At 39.9% G+C, this 13383-nt stretch overlaps 1 protein-coding gene across 1 annotated transcript in view; it reads right to left on the bottom strand.

Moving 5' to 3' along the window:
* Positions 1-280: 280 nt before the first annotated feature.
* Positions 281-13383, bottom strand: part of DOP1B (DOP1 leucine zipper like protein B) — an 84874-nt gene continuing 71771 nt past the window's right edge. Inside the window, exons 31-36 of the mRNA XM_056858752.1 lie at positions 12980-13108; positions 10082-10218; positions 8638-8693; positions 6369-6527; positions 2060-2189; positions 281-748 (exon numbers count right to left, since the gene is read on the bottom strand). Of these exons, the coding sequence (XP_056714730.1) occupies positions 494-748; positions 2060-2189; positions 6369-6527; positions 8638-8693; positions 10082-10218; positions 12980-13108 (866 nt within the window). The 3' untranslated portion in view covers positions 281-493. The remainder of the gene's footprint in view (positions 749-2059; positions 2190-6368; positions 6528-8637; positions 8694-10081; positions 10219-12979; positions 13109-13383) is intronic.

Here is a 13383-nt window from a genome sequence, read left to right as displayed (position 1 = left end):
TACTGATAGTAGGTTAGAAGGACATATATAGACAGCAACATGCTATTTTAACATCTTATATAAAAAACTAACATCCTGGCATATTTAGAGGCATATTTAAAAGATCTTCAGAAACGTCCCTCCACCCAACATCTAACATTGTATTTATTTATTTAGCTTTAAAAGTGTTCAATAAATCTGCAAGCCCCTTACAATAACCTTGATCGGATACATATTGCCTTTAGAAGGAACAAACAGTATACTTCACTTTAAAAGTAAAAAAAAAAACACAACCCTTTATCTTAGAAATGTGCAAATTGTGATGCTAATTTGCTTTTTATAAAACCTGAGGGCAGAATATCATTGTTCATCAAAAACAGGACAGATGTGGTCCACATCAGTATGGAAAAGAAAACCCCAAATGAAATCTGTAAACCTTAAAATGCCTAACCAATAAAGCTGAGCCTTGGTTACAGATAGTCTCTTCAATAATCATACTGTCTTTTTAAGTAGATTAAGTTTCCATATTTTCTATAAAATCATGCTCCACATAGTCTTCTAGAAGCTTCAAGGTTCTAGTACTACTTCCAATGGAACAGTCTGTTTTGAGAGACACTGAGCTATGTGTATTGAGGGACCTGCTGTTTTCAGTTTTAAAAGCAGAGCTCAGTATCCTGAAGAATGGCATTAACTGTGTGATGCTGGATATAGAATGAAGATCCAAGAGTGGAAATGCATATTTTGTTGTTCTCTCGTTGGTATTCTGTTCCTGTAAAAACATACAAAATCAAGGCTGTTGAGACATATTTGCCGACATTACAATGTTAACAATGTAAACTGATGTATGTACTGAATACAAATTTCCATTTTAACATGCATTAGATTAAGAATGGCTAACAGCCTACAGGACTGGCACAGACAACAGGTTTTTAAACAAAACCTCTGCACACTTTTGGTTGCGCCTCCTAGTCCAGTTTAGGAACTCAAACTGTAGTTTGATGATGTTGGTCAAATGTGATTTTCCTTCTTCACTATTTACACTGTTGCTGCAGAGATTGTGTGTAACACGGCAGCCATCTCTGGAAGTCAATGGATAACACCCACAATTCCTTCCAGCTTACACATGAGGAAGCTTTTTAAAAAGTTTTAATCCTGGGCTAAGTGCTCTCCTGTGGTTTGACATTAATACTTGAACTGTCTTTCATTTTAACACTTAAAATGGCAAAAATGAATAGTTTCTACTTCCTCTACAGAAATGTTATGCTACTTATGGAACATGGTCTCTTTATTTTTCTTTTTATTCCTTTTCTTTCAAGTCTACGTACTTGACTTCTGTAACACGTAAGGGTGATAGGGTTGCCAACTGCAGCTTATACAATTCCTAGAGATTTGGGGTTAGTGCCTGAAGACAGGCTCAGCAGGGATGTGATGCCATAGAGTCCACCCTCTAAAGCAGCCAATTTCCCTAGAGCAACTGATTTGTATAGTCTGGGAATCAGTTGCAATTCTTGCAGAATCCGAAGCCCCACTTTGAGACTGGTAACCCTAACTGGTGAACAGATTATCCCCCTTCCCCAGCAAGGATACTCTATTGTAGCTATACTGAAGTCACACTAGGAATGCAGGAAGCACTGTACCCCATATAAAGCTTCTGCTATTGCTAATTTTTAAAAGCCTCTACAAATTCATCTTCAGATACGTCATCACCAGTTTGTACCTGAATCCCAATACAATGTTATACTTGGAAGACAAAGGTAACAATCAATTTCCTCCTTTATATACTGTTAATGTATGTACACATGCTGCTGTATACACCAGAAGGTTATCCTTATGTATGCTATGTAGAACACACCCATGTGGCTATTTCTGCATTGTGCCAGGTACACAAGAGTGATGTGGGACATTGCTCTTCCCCAGGCTTGCATGAATAGAGGAACGGGGCACACACTGAAGAAAATAGCTGGGCTTTCTATGTCCAATACATACTGGGATGGAGTCTGAAAATTTAACAGTTTAATCAAGAGCCTCCAAAGTATACTATAAAGTTTTCTATAATATGGAAATCATGAAGTTTAATTACCCCGTACTTCAGCTTGATTAAATCCATGATTTTAACAATATGTGGTTTGTATTCCTGGTGATTTTCCATTAGATCCGAAGTCATGTTGTATGTCTGTGTGTCCACCTCTGGAACAAACGCCCACCTGTACCTAAACATATGAGGTAAGAATCAAGCATGAGAATTGTTCTGGTTTTAGAAAAGAATTTTTTTACCTAGTATATTTCTGTACTTCTCATAGATAGAAGTTCATTCAGCAATGGGACTGGGAGACAGAGTAAATCTCATTCGCCTGGTAGCAGGCCATAAACAGGATATTATAATACTGTGACAACCCTTCTACATTCACACAGTGTCTACCACCCTCTACAACCTCTCTCTCTCTCAGGTTCAGGGTTACAAGTAGGTCAGACACCACATGTCTCTTAAAATGTATCGATACCCATGACCATTTCACACCTCAGATCCTCTCTCTCATCCACAGAGATGGGGAGCAGACAAGAAAGCCCCCCCTTTAGTAACAAGCCCTCAGTCACAGAGTTATTGGGGTTGGGGTCTCAAACACTGTTGCATTCATATTCTGCCACTATTTATTCATATCATATATACTAAAACACTTCACGGCAGCTAAATAAATAACAGCATATTTTGATATAAAGTCTCTTAAAAGGACATACACACACATATCCATATTCATACACACACACATATATATACATATATGAGAGAGAGAGAGAGAGAGAGAGAGAAACTTTGGTGAGACATGTAGCCCATAGGGTTAAACAAAGCAAGAAATTAACTTTTATTTATGGTATGAACATAACACTGAGGGTGGAGCTCTACCTTATAGAAATAGGGTGAGGACAAAATGACTGAATATGGATTTCTGAGTCCTCTAAAAACTAGTGCTAATTTTTGAAATGAAGAAAGGATCTCGTTGTGATACAACTTGGTTGTGTTGGAAGATACAAAACTCCTTATCAACTGAAAGAACCTCCAACTCCTAGCTGATAACATGGTGCAACAAGAAAAGTGCCTTCAGAGAAGCATCATTCCGAAGCTTGAAAGGAGAGTATGTCATGGTTCACAGGACCACATTTGAACTCCATAAAGACACATGCTGGACTGAAGGGAGATAAATTTTATAAATAGCTGATAACCAGTCACTAGACGTTTACTCTTTTGAGGATGCTGCACAGGGCAAGGACTGCTTTCTTAAGAGTAGTGGGCCTAATACCAGAATTCAGAAAAATCTGCAAAAAAGAAAAGGGAAAAAAAGATCATGATACAATGAGCAAGGGAAACTGAGATTTTAGTTCTGGAACATCATCTCAGAAAAGCCTTCCATGAGTTGGTGTACGCTGTAATTGATGAACACTTGGGTGAGGCCAACGGAGTAGAGATGACTATGAGATGACAGCCAGTAGTGGTTTATGCTTGTTTTTCAATTTCCAGGGAGTCATATTAACTAACTCATGGATGAAAAACGGCCTTGGAAGAGAAACACTGGGATCTTTGAGAGATGCTAAGAATCACTGACAGAGATCTCTACCAGATCAGAGAGCCATGGACACCTGAGCCTCATCAGTGCAATCAGCTTCCAGCATCCAGCTCCTTATGATGGTCATTTGCTAGAGCAGAAGGGAAGGCATATAACAGACCTTTGGGCCAAATGGCTTGAAAACACCACTAGGGCTACTTCTCTAGCCCAGTGGTCATCAGCTTTCCCGATCTGAGGCCTGCAGGAAATAAAGTCTGGTGACAGGAAGAAAGAAACTCTCAGTTATAACCGTGTCACAATCAACATCAGGAGCAGCAGAGCGGACGATCTTGAAAATTTGGAAGAGGTATTTAGTACCTCAAAAGCAGGCCCAACCTAGAGGATAGCTATAGCTCTGTTGCAAAGCCTCCGAAAGTGATCTGAGACAAAAACCTTTTTGGTGGCTTTTAGATTTCTCTTTTCATCTTCTGGGAACCATTCTTTCTCCTCCCTATCTACACGAAAAAGAAAGCAAGAGGTGGATATGGACATCTTAGAATAAGAGTCTCTGCATGAGAATGGGACATACAAGTTTGTGGTTTTTTGGGGAGGGGGAATACCTGCACCATTTATTGAGGTTCCGAGACAAAGGCTGAGCTGTTTTGCCTGCTTTAACCAGAGAATTTGTGAACTGTCTACTCTGTCTTGAAAGCTGGAAGAACAAACAGAGGCTGAGAAAGCAGAAGTGGCTGTGGGGCCTTGGGGGGAGGGGACTGCAAGACATCTTACTCTACCGAGTGGATCCTTCTCCCTTAGTAACAGACTGTACTCTAGTGAGATCCTTTCTCTAGCTCTCTCTTGCAGGGTCATGGGATAAACTAGTTTGCTTAACAGAGGGCAAAACTAAGCTGATTTTGGCAGGCTTTGTTGAGGCAATCTGTTTTAGCAAGTTTAAAATCCAGAGTTGCCTTAATTCACTTAACAAAATCCTAATAGATGGGAAGGTGATTTTGGCATCTGTTTCATTGCTTTTCATGCTGTCTCAGACCCAGACCCTAAGGGGGGAACTCATTGAATTGGATATCTTTTGCCCTGCTCCAATGATGGATCGACTCCATCTCTTGAAATGTGTCCTTCATTGGGCACAACTTCTTAACCAAAATCAAAGCACAATTAATGTAATACTTTTTATTAGCTTTTGAGTTCACTAGAACTCTTTATCAGGCTAAATGTTGGGGGGGGGGGAAGAGGCCATGGTTTTAAGACCTGTTCTTGCCAGTATTCCTGTGCTTAATGCTGCCAGGCAAGTAGATATAAAGTAGTACCGCTTGTGTGAGGTTGTACCCTGGTCTCTGTGAACACCACAAATGGTGTCTCTCCAGTGAAATTACAAAGGCTATTAATTTTCCTTGTAGCCGTTTAAGCTTGGCAGTCTCCCTTTTACTGCTCCTAGAACACAGGAAGTGAGAAGACAATAAAAGCATGGCCTCAGCTTTGTGTGAGGGGGAAAAACACTTCACAAAAAAGCCCTACAGACACCTCCTGTTGAGGGAAATTACCTTTCCTTTTTTTTCTTTTGTTATGAAAACTGCATGAAGGAGCTTCAATAAAACCCTGCTTCCATGGAGATAAAAGGAAAGACCCCTGCTCCAAGGCCAATTGGCTCCAAGGCCAATCAGATTTGCTCGGCCTTATGACCCCAGGAGAAGGGACTGAAATCCATTGCTGAATGTTGGTCAATACATAGACAGAGAAGGGAACACTCCCAAGTGTTATACTGGAGACATTAAAGTGTAAGTAAGACAAATTTGAGATGCACAGTAAAATCTGCATGTATTTTCTACACATTCATCTAGATAGGCTTGTTTTGTTTGTCACTCTGCAGTAGTTGGCAGTCTATGACAATTATCTTATATAAAAACATGGCAAAAGCAAAACTCTTGTGGCACTTCTGTTGTGGCCTAAACTGTTATGAGCCACAGCCCAGGCTGCCAAATGTATGAAGCAATATATTCAGTTGGCTGAGAGAGAAAGAGAGAGCCATATATACTCAAAGTAACAAACAGCAGAAAGGATTGGGTGGGAACAACTTCCCAAGACACATTACATACTAAGTTATAGATCTAGCAACATTGGAGTGCATAGGGCTGTCAAAGATAGGACATTTTGAAGGGCTTTGATTCATAGGATTGCCATGAGTCGGAAGCAACTTGACGGCCCTTAACACACACACACACACACACACACACAGAGTGATCTCTCACAACTGTTGCTGAGTTACCAAAGTAGGTGTCCTGAATAGTGTCCTGTAAGGAAGGACAATCACCATTTTTAATAAGTTGACCATCCACAGTGCCTGTAGAATCCATGTCTGATGATATCAAATCTGCATATGAATTCCAACACAGCAGCTTCTTTGAATCACTTCTGAAAAAGTACTTCTACCTTTAAGTCCTGGGAGACTGCAAATGCTTCCCTACTGTTCCCTTACCACTCACATGACACGTTACAGGATCCAATATTGTGTGTACAGACTGAAAGCTAACACAACATGCTGCCTAAAACATTTTGCAGAATACATTATTATATTCCTTAATGCGCAAGTGCTAGTTGATCGTTTCTGATTTTCTAATATAGCTATTTGACTTAACTGTTATTACAGCCAAACTTCACTGCAATTATACATTCACTGACGATAAATCTGCCATGGGCTTGCTTGCACCTATAGGATTGAATGTGTGCGCCTTCATTTCATGAAGCTAACTCAAAAGCTATGATTTGTTATGTGTTGTTCTGGCCAACAATTCTATACCATTTGACTGGAATACAAATAAAAATTAGCACACTCACATTTGAAATAACTGCATCTTGTCAGGTGGAAAAGAAAGTGCTGTGTCCAAGAATTTACAGGCTGATAAATACAAAGTCAGTTCGTTCTGCTGTAAGTCACTGAGTAAGGGACCATTGCCATCTGCTGACGCTTTCTGTTTACTTAGTTTGCTGTTATTTCTGTGAGATTCATAAATGAGAAAAACAGAGATTTAAGAACAAGCTATTTCTAGTAAGCTATGCTTTAAACTTCTGAAAGTTTTTTACAAACATTTCAAAATGATTTTATTTTTTTTTAAATAGTAAGCGACTCAGGATGAGGGAGAATGATTTTGAAGAGAATGTTGCCTGGTGGGGATGTTGCAAAGAAACCCCTCCTGTTTAAAATCACAGGCACCTGTTAATTCAAGGGGGGAAAGGATGCTGTAACATACATGTGTGTGAAATGCAAAGCTATTACAAATGCTAGAGACAAAGTAAACGAGCAGCATTTGGCAGGTTTGTTGAGAGAAGGGCTACATCCTTCCAATTATATCATTTTATCTTGTATAAACAGATGGCCGCTATTCACTTTCATGGACAAGTAACAGAGGCACCATCACAAAAGAGACATAACTGTTCAGGAGCTTGCCATTTCCTGTTAATGCCAATACTAATTATAGGATTTAAATTTCTGTTGATGCCAATTTGACCACCTCCCTTTCCACCCAAGAGACCTCAACCCTTACAACAAAAATGGACAGGCTACCAGAGAGCCAGCGTGGTGAGTGGATAAGAACAGTAGTTTGGAGCGGTGGAGTCTGATCTGGAGAACAGGGTTTGATTCCCCACTCCTCCACATGAGTGGCGGAGACTAATCTGGTGAACTGGATTTGTTTCCCCACTCCTACACATGAAGCCAGCTGGGTGACCTTGGGCAAGTCAATCTCTCTCAGTCTCACCTACCTCACAGGGTGTCTGTTGTGGGGAGGGGAAGGTGATTGTAAGCCAGTTTGAGTCTCCCTTAAGTGGTAGAGAAAGTCGGCATACAAAAACCAACTCTTCTTCTATTCTGTTCCCTATTCCATACTTTTAAACATAACGGCAGAAATTAACTTTCTCATTGATTTCCACTGAAAACATTTATTTATTTTAAATGATTTTATCTAGTGTTCCAACCATAAATATTCCAAGGGCTTTATAACCCAAATAATTTAATAAGACAACCAGGACCCCCCAAAAGAATTGCCAGGGGCATCTCATTTCCCCTTCCTCAGTTATTTTCATGTTCTCTTCCCTGGCACAACCCCTTTTTCCTGATTCCTTGTCTCCTTCCCACCTACCAACCAACTTACCTTTATTTTCAGCTCTCCCCAAGAAAACTCTTGCTTAGTTGTGTGGTGCCAGCTGAGCCAGACCCAGTTGCATGATGGGAAATCTGCAAGAACTTGCAGGAAGTACCTCACTTTCCCCTGTATTCCCTCCCTACACAACTTCCTCTTTTCCTCCTCCTGGCAGCTCCATATGCTCACCTTTCCGTTCTTCCTTCCCACCCATCAACCTACCTTTTACTTGCTCCCTCATCTTCACTTGTATTTATTTACTTCATTTATATCCTATGTTTCTGCACAAAGGGGACCCAAAGCAACTTACATAACTCTCCTCTCCTCCATTTAACTCTCACAACAATCCTGTGAGTTAGATTAGGCTGAGAAACTATGACTGGCTTAGAACTTTCCTTGCTTTTGAGTTGATTCAGTTAATACGTTTAGCTGCCAATAATCAATGTGAATCATCTTACTGTGTTCTCTATATTCTGCTCTAATTCCTTCCACTACCTATGCAACATTAGACTGAAGTCTTGGTCGGCACTATACTTGAAAAGCAGGCAACGCTGCTGTTAGCGGCAACAAAAATTACATCAAAAGGGCCTATCAGGATTGTTTCTTTGTATTTGAATTAATTACCGTATTTTTCGCTCCATAAGATGCACTTTTTTCCTCCTCAAAAGTGAGGGGAAATGTCGGTGGGTCTTATGGAGTGAATGTCTAGGCAGGCAGCGCAGAGCAGTTAAAAGACCCACTGCCCCCCTTCCCGGGACGCGCCCAGCCGACTCTGGGCTGCCCCACCCGCCTCCCAGCTGGCCGTCGGGGCGCGCACGCCCCAGCCGCATTCGCTCCATAAGACAAGTTTTTAGAGGAGGAAAACTAAATTTTTTTCTTGTTTTCCTCTTCTAAAAACTAGGTGCGTCTTATGGTCAGGTGCGTCCTATGGAGCGAAAAATACGGTACATTCACAAAATATTTCTTACTTCACAGGTTCTTCCTCGTCTGTTAAATCCTCCTCCAGTTGTATAAATGTTTGAATCTAAGTGATAGAAATGAGGGAGTTATTAGTATATGTACTCCAATAACAAGTATTAGTATATGTACTCCAATAATAAAATGTTTAATATTACATTATGAACATAAATATACATATTGCTTTGTACATTAGAATAAAAGATACATACGACTGAAATGTTAGTAGTTTCACAGCCCTCTACTTATAGGCCATATAGAAGCATACAAGAACATATGGAACAGATGAATTGGTAGAATTTTCCTATTTGAAGTTCTTTGTAAAACAATTTAGAGGCTTGATTTCCTTTAAGCTGGACAAGCCTGGGCAAGAGACTATTTATTTATTTATTTATTACATTTCTACCCTGCTCTCCCCAACCCGAAGATCGGGCTCAGAGCGGCTTACACAGTCTAAAACACAATAAAATAATAACCCATTAAAATAGTTTAAAATACAATTTAAAGTAGCCCAATAATGCCCCTCAATGATGCCCAAACTCCAGAGACAGACATTTGCAGGTAATAAAATTAATCTAACCACACCCTAAGGTGGTATTGAAGGGGTGGTGCTCAGCAGCAGGGAAAGGACTAGGGAGGCCAGTTTTATAGGGAGAAACCGTCGCTGGCCTCAACCATAAGCCCGGTGGAATAGCTCCATCTTGCAGGCCCTGCGGAACTCCTGAAGGTCCCGCAGGGCCCTGATCTCACTAGGGTGGCTATTCCACCAGGCAGGGGCCAGGGCCGAAAAAGCCCTGGTCGAGGCCAGCCGGATACTCCCTGGGCCAGGGATCACCAGCAAGTTGGTATTACATGAACGTAAGCTTCTCTGGGGAACATACATATTCCATTCACAAAACATAGGCCTGTGTTGATGTCGCTTACAGGAAAACTGTTACTACTGTCTTTGTGACTAAACACTAGAAAGTCCCTGAATATGGAATGTAAACAAGGTCGTTGTTAGAGGAGGTGGTTTGTGCTGCTGCCTCTCTAAGTAACTTCAAAGCATATCTTTAGAGTTTAGTGACCTTACAGTGTTACCCTTGATCGGGTATAATGTCTGAACTTTTGTAACATTTGAAGACTTTGTAACCATCTACATGCATACATACTACAGTATGTTAAGACTGTACATACATATACATATTATATATATATATATATATATTGAAGCTATTCAATAAAAAGCTAACTCTTGTAAGAAATAAGTTGAATCCTGCTTATTAGGTGTCTAACTGAATAAGGTAACATATTTCTTCTCAGGAAGGGGTCGATTCTAAGAGCATAGGCACTGAAAGGCACTGACCCGCTTCAACAGAATTAATGTTAGCAATTTTTAAGCAGACCACTGCAATTCAAATAAGGGTGTTTTTTTTGCTAGTCTTATATTCACTAGTTTTTAAAATTATTCCTTACCAGTTCTGTTACCATAATTGGCCATAATGAAGTTAGATGCTGAGGTGAAATTCTCAGCAAGAGGACTCTGAAAAACAGAAACATCTGGGCAGATACTATGGAAGTCTGTCCAACACGCAGGTTGTCAGTCAGTCTCTCTGGAATAAATTTACAGGAATTAACACGCATGTATATTGAAGTGCAATGAGTCAAAAGTTCTAAAATATAATGTGCTTAGTTACAGTACCTTGCACTGATCAATTGTGTTTATTATTGGAAATTACTATACCTCTTTTTAAAAATAAATAATGTATTGAAATTATTGGGATTCATGAAGTAGGGTGAATGGCATGGGATGCTGTGTGACAGCTCCTCACTGTGCGGACTTAGAACGAGTGCCAAGGCACCTTAGTGGCAGGAAAAGCACAGAGAGGGCACTTAGGACCACTAGGCGAGCACTTTGCACCAAAACCCTACAGGAAGAGCAAAGTCCACACTCTGTGGCTGACCACTCTCAGTTCTGAACCCAAATAGGGACCCTATCTTTTCAGCCAGGACCCAAAGGAGTGGCCCCACACTGACAGATAAGCAGGAGATCATTCCACCAACCCGCTTTCCCCATGTCCATGGCTGGGGGCTGCCCCGGCAATACCACCTCCCACACCTGACCCTGGCAGCCAGGGGTGCCATAGCTGATAATTAATTAGATAAAGATATCAATATAATAAGCAAATAAGATATTCAAAAAGTTCAATAATTGTAAAGCATAAATACTCAAATTTCTATCAAGCAAAAGGTAACAAAAGGTAAAGAGAACTCAAAATCAACCATCATCAACAATTAATTTAACACTACAATTCCTGAAACGCAGCAGTAATCAAATATTCAAGTATTTCCAGGCAAATCGTACAAAGTTCATAATTAATAATTTGGATTCCATATGACAAAACAACCACAGGTAAATCTCAAGCAGCCAGGGAACATTTAATGGATGATTTAACAGATATTTTCAGTCAGAGCAAATAATAATTGTCATTATCAATTAGCAACAACAGACAACACAGCTTCCAATCTCTCCAAGGATTTCCAACAAATTTCTAAATAATACAGATTCTTATCCCGCAGTGGCAATTATTTAAGTTTTTTTTATTTAAGTTTTTAGGCCACAACAATCAAGCACGTTTTCCTATCCCAGCACAAACAGACCACATTAATAACTCTCCCTGGCAGTAGCTGGTCTTTCAAAAGTTGGTAAACTGGCAAAAAATTGATAGTTCAGTTCCTATCAAACCACTAATTACACAAAGCCTCGGTCAGCCTCGTATGATAATTACGGTTCTTCACTCAACAATGACTCGCATCAACGCGCTGGTTATTCAACTTCATCTCCAAATAGAGCCATTCATCTCCAAAGCTAATAGGAATTAGTATCCACCCATGTGCCAACATCCTTATCATCATACACATCTTAAGTGACCACGAGTACCTTAAAGGAGCCACAGACAGCCAAGTCAAGCTTCTTGACAGTGTGGGGATGTGACATGTGCACATCCTGGTCTCCCAGAAATTACTATACCTCTCATAACTCTCAGGCAGCTTGCTTTTGGTAACAATAATAACTTCTGATAATTTTGTTTCTATTTCTGCTATTTTATGTGTATTTCATCTACATATTTTGCTACATAGAGGATGCAGGGAGATAAATATCTTAGGCTTGGATCCTTTACTTGCCTTCTGCTTGCACAGCACAGTCCTTCATTGCAGATCATATTCTCCAGCATTTAGGTGCTTTCTGCTCTTCAATGAAGGACTGAGTTGGCCAAGCAGAAATAAAGTATAGGACCCAAACCATTATTTCCTTGAGAGGGTGAGAGACAGCAGTCTGGACTTACATGTTGCCATATAATTTAATAACATGGCATAACTGAAGACTGTGGGCTCCAGCAAATTGGAATCCATGAAACATTCAACAAAGCTGACTTTTACAAGGACAGCTTTTTCAAGGGTGTTGGCATCCATTAACATTGGTCAAACATGAAGAATTGCAATGAATTACATGGAACTGTGCAACAGTTCTTTGATGGGTAGTTCCCTGCAAGGAACACTGTTACTCTAACAGGAGATTCACTTATTTGTCTAAGCAGAAAATAATACTCAGGAGGCCAGCATAACCATGTGTTGACAAGCTACATTATCAGTTGAACAACAACTTTCTAAACTTTGCATTCTTTACTTCTTCCTTCAGTAAAACCCTGCTTTTATAAACAATGCACCTTACTGCCTGCCTGGAACCTATACTTTGCTAGATTGCTATAGATGTTTCTAGGAAGATTACACAAGAACTATAATGGATCAAAGGTACAGTTTTTCACAGCAGATAGGTGCACTTAGGAAGTTCAGAAACAGATGAAGGTAGCAGCTTCCCATTGCAATTACCCACCCAGCAATTAGCATCCCTGTTTCTTGTGGCAGTACATGTGATCAGATTGTTATGTGTTGCATGAAGTAGTATTTTTTTTCACCGACCACCCTGAATTGACCACCCATGTACACTATTGGGTGATCTTGAATTCTGGTATTATTAAACACAGGGAGACTTTTCTATATCTTCTTTCTCCACACCACACATTTAATAAGGCTCTCTCATATCTTCTTTCAGTTGCCTTTTTTCTAAGCTAGAGACCCAAAATGCTCCTTTATAATTTGGGTTTTTTCCCTGCACCTTTTCCAGCTGATTTATATTCTTTTTAACATGGGGTGACCTGAACTGTATAAAGAATGTCACACAGTAGATTTATACAAAGGTTACAATAATACTTGCATTATCTTCAAACTCTTTCTTCATAATATCTAGCATAGCACAGAACAAAGAACACATTTTTCATAATAATTTTTTTGTATATTATACATCACACTCACCTTGTATCAAAGGCAGGTAAAGGTGATATTGATCAATTTCTCCACTGAAAACAGCAAATGCTTGACGCTTCAACAACATTGCCTTTTGCTCAAAACTTGGGAAAAGTTTCAAAGAACTGCTCTGCATATCTATGATCAAGATCAGATTTGGCATTAAGTTGCAACCTTGTTTGAAATAAACATTGGCTATCTAACAGAATAAGCAACAACAAAAATATTCTATATGAGTAAACATGAACAATTAAGCAGTTCACTATGTTCTTCTGGTTGATTTAGCTTTGTGTTTTTTTTAAAAAGGACTGTGGAACTCCCCACTAATACTGATTCTGGACCACTGGAACAAGGGCTACCCCCCCCCCCCAAGCCTTGAAAGAAAATTCTCAGGCTACTGTGAATGAGAGGAC

The sequence above is a fragment of the Euleptes europaea genome, chromosome 12 (assembly GCF_029931775.1).
Source record: "Euleptes europaea isolate rEulEur1 chromosome 12, rEulEur1.hap1, whole genome shotgun sequence".
Classification (NCBI taxonomy): domain Eukaryota; kingdom Metazoa; phylum Chordata; class Lepidosauria; order Squamata; family Sphaerodactylidae; genus Euleptes; species Euleptes europaea.
Note: the sequence above shows the minus strand (reverse complement) of the source record. Positions and strands in the feature narration are given on the sequence as shown.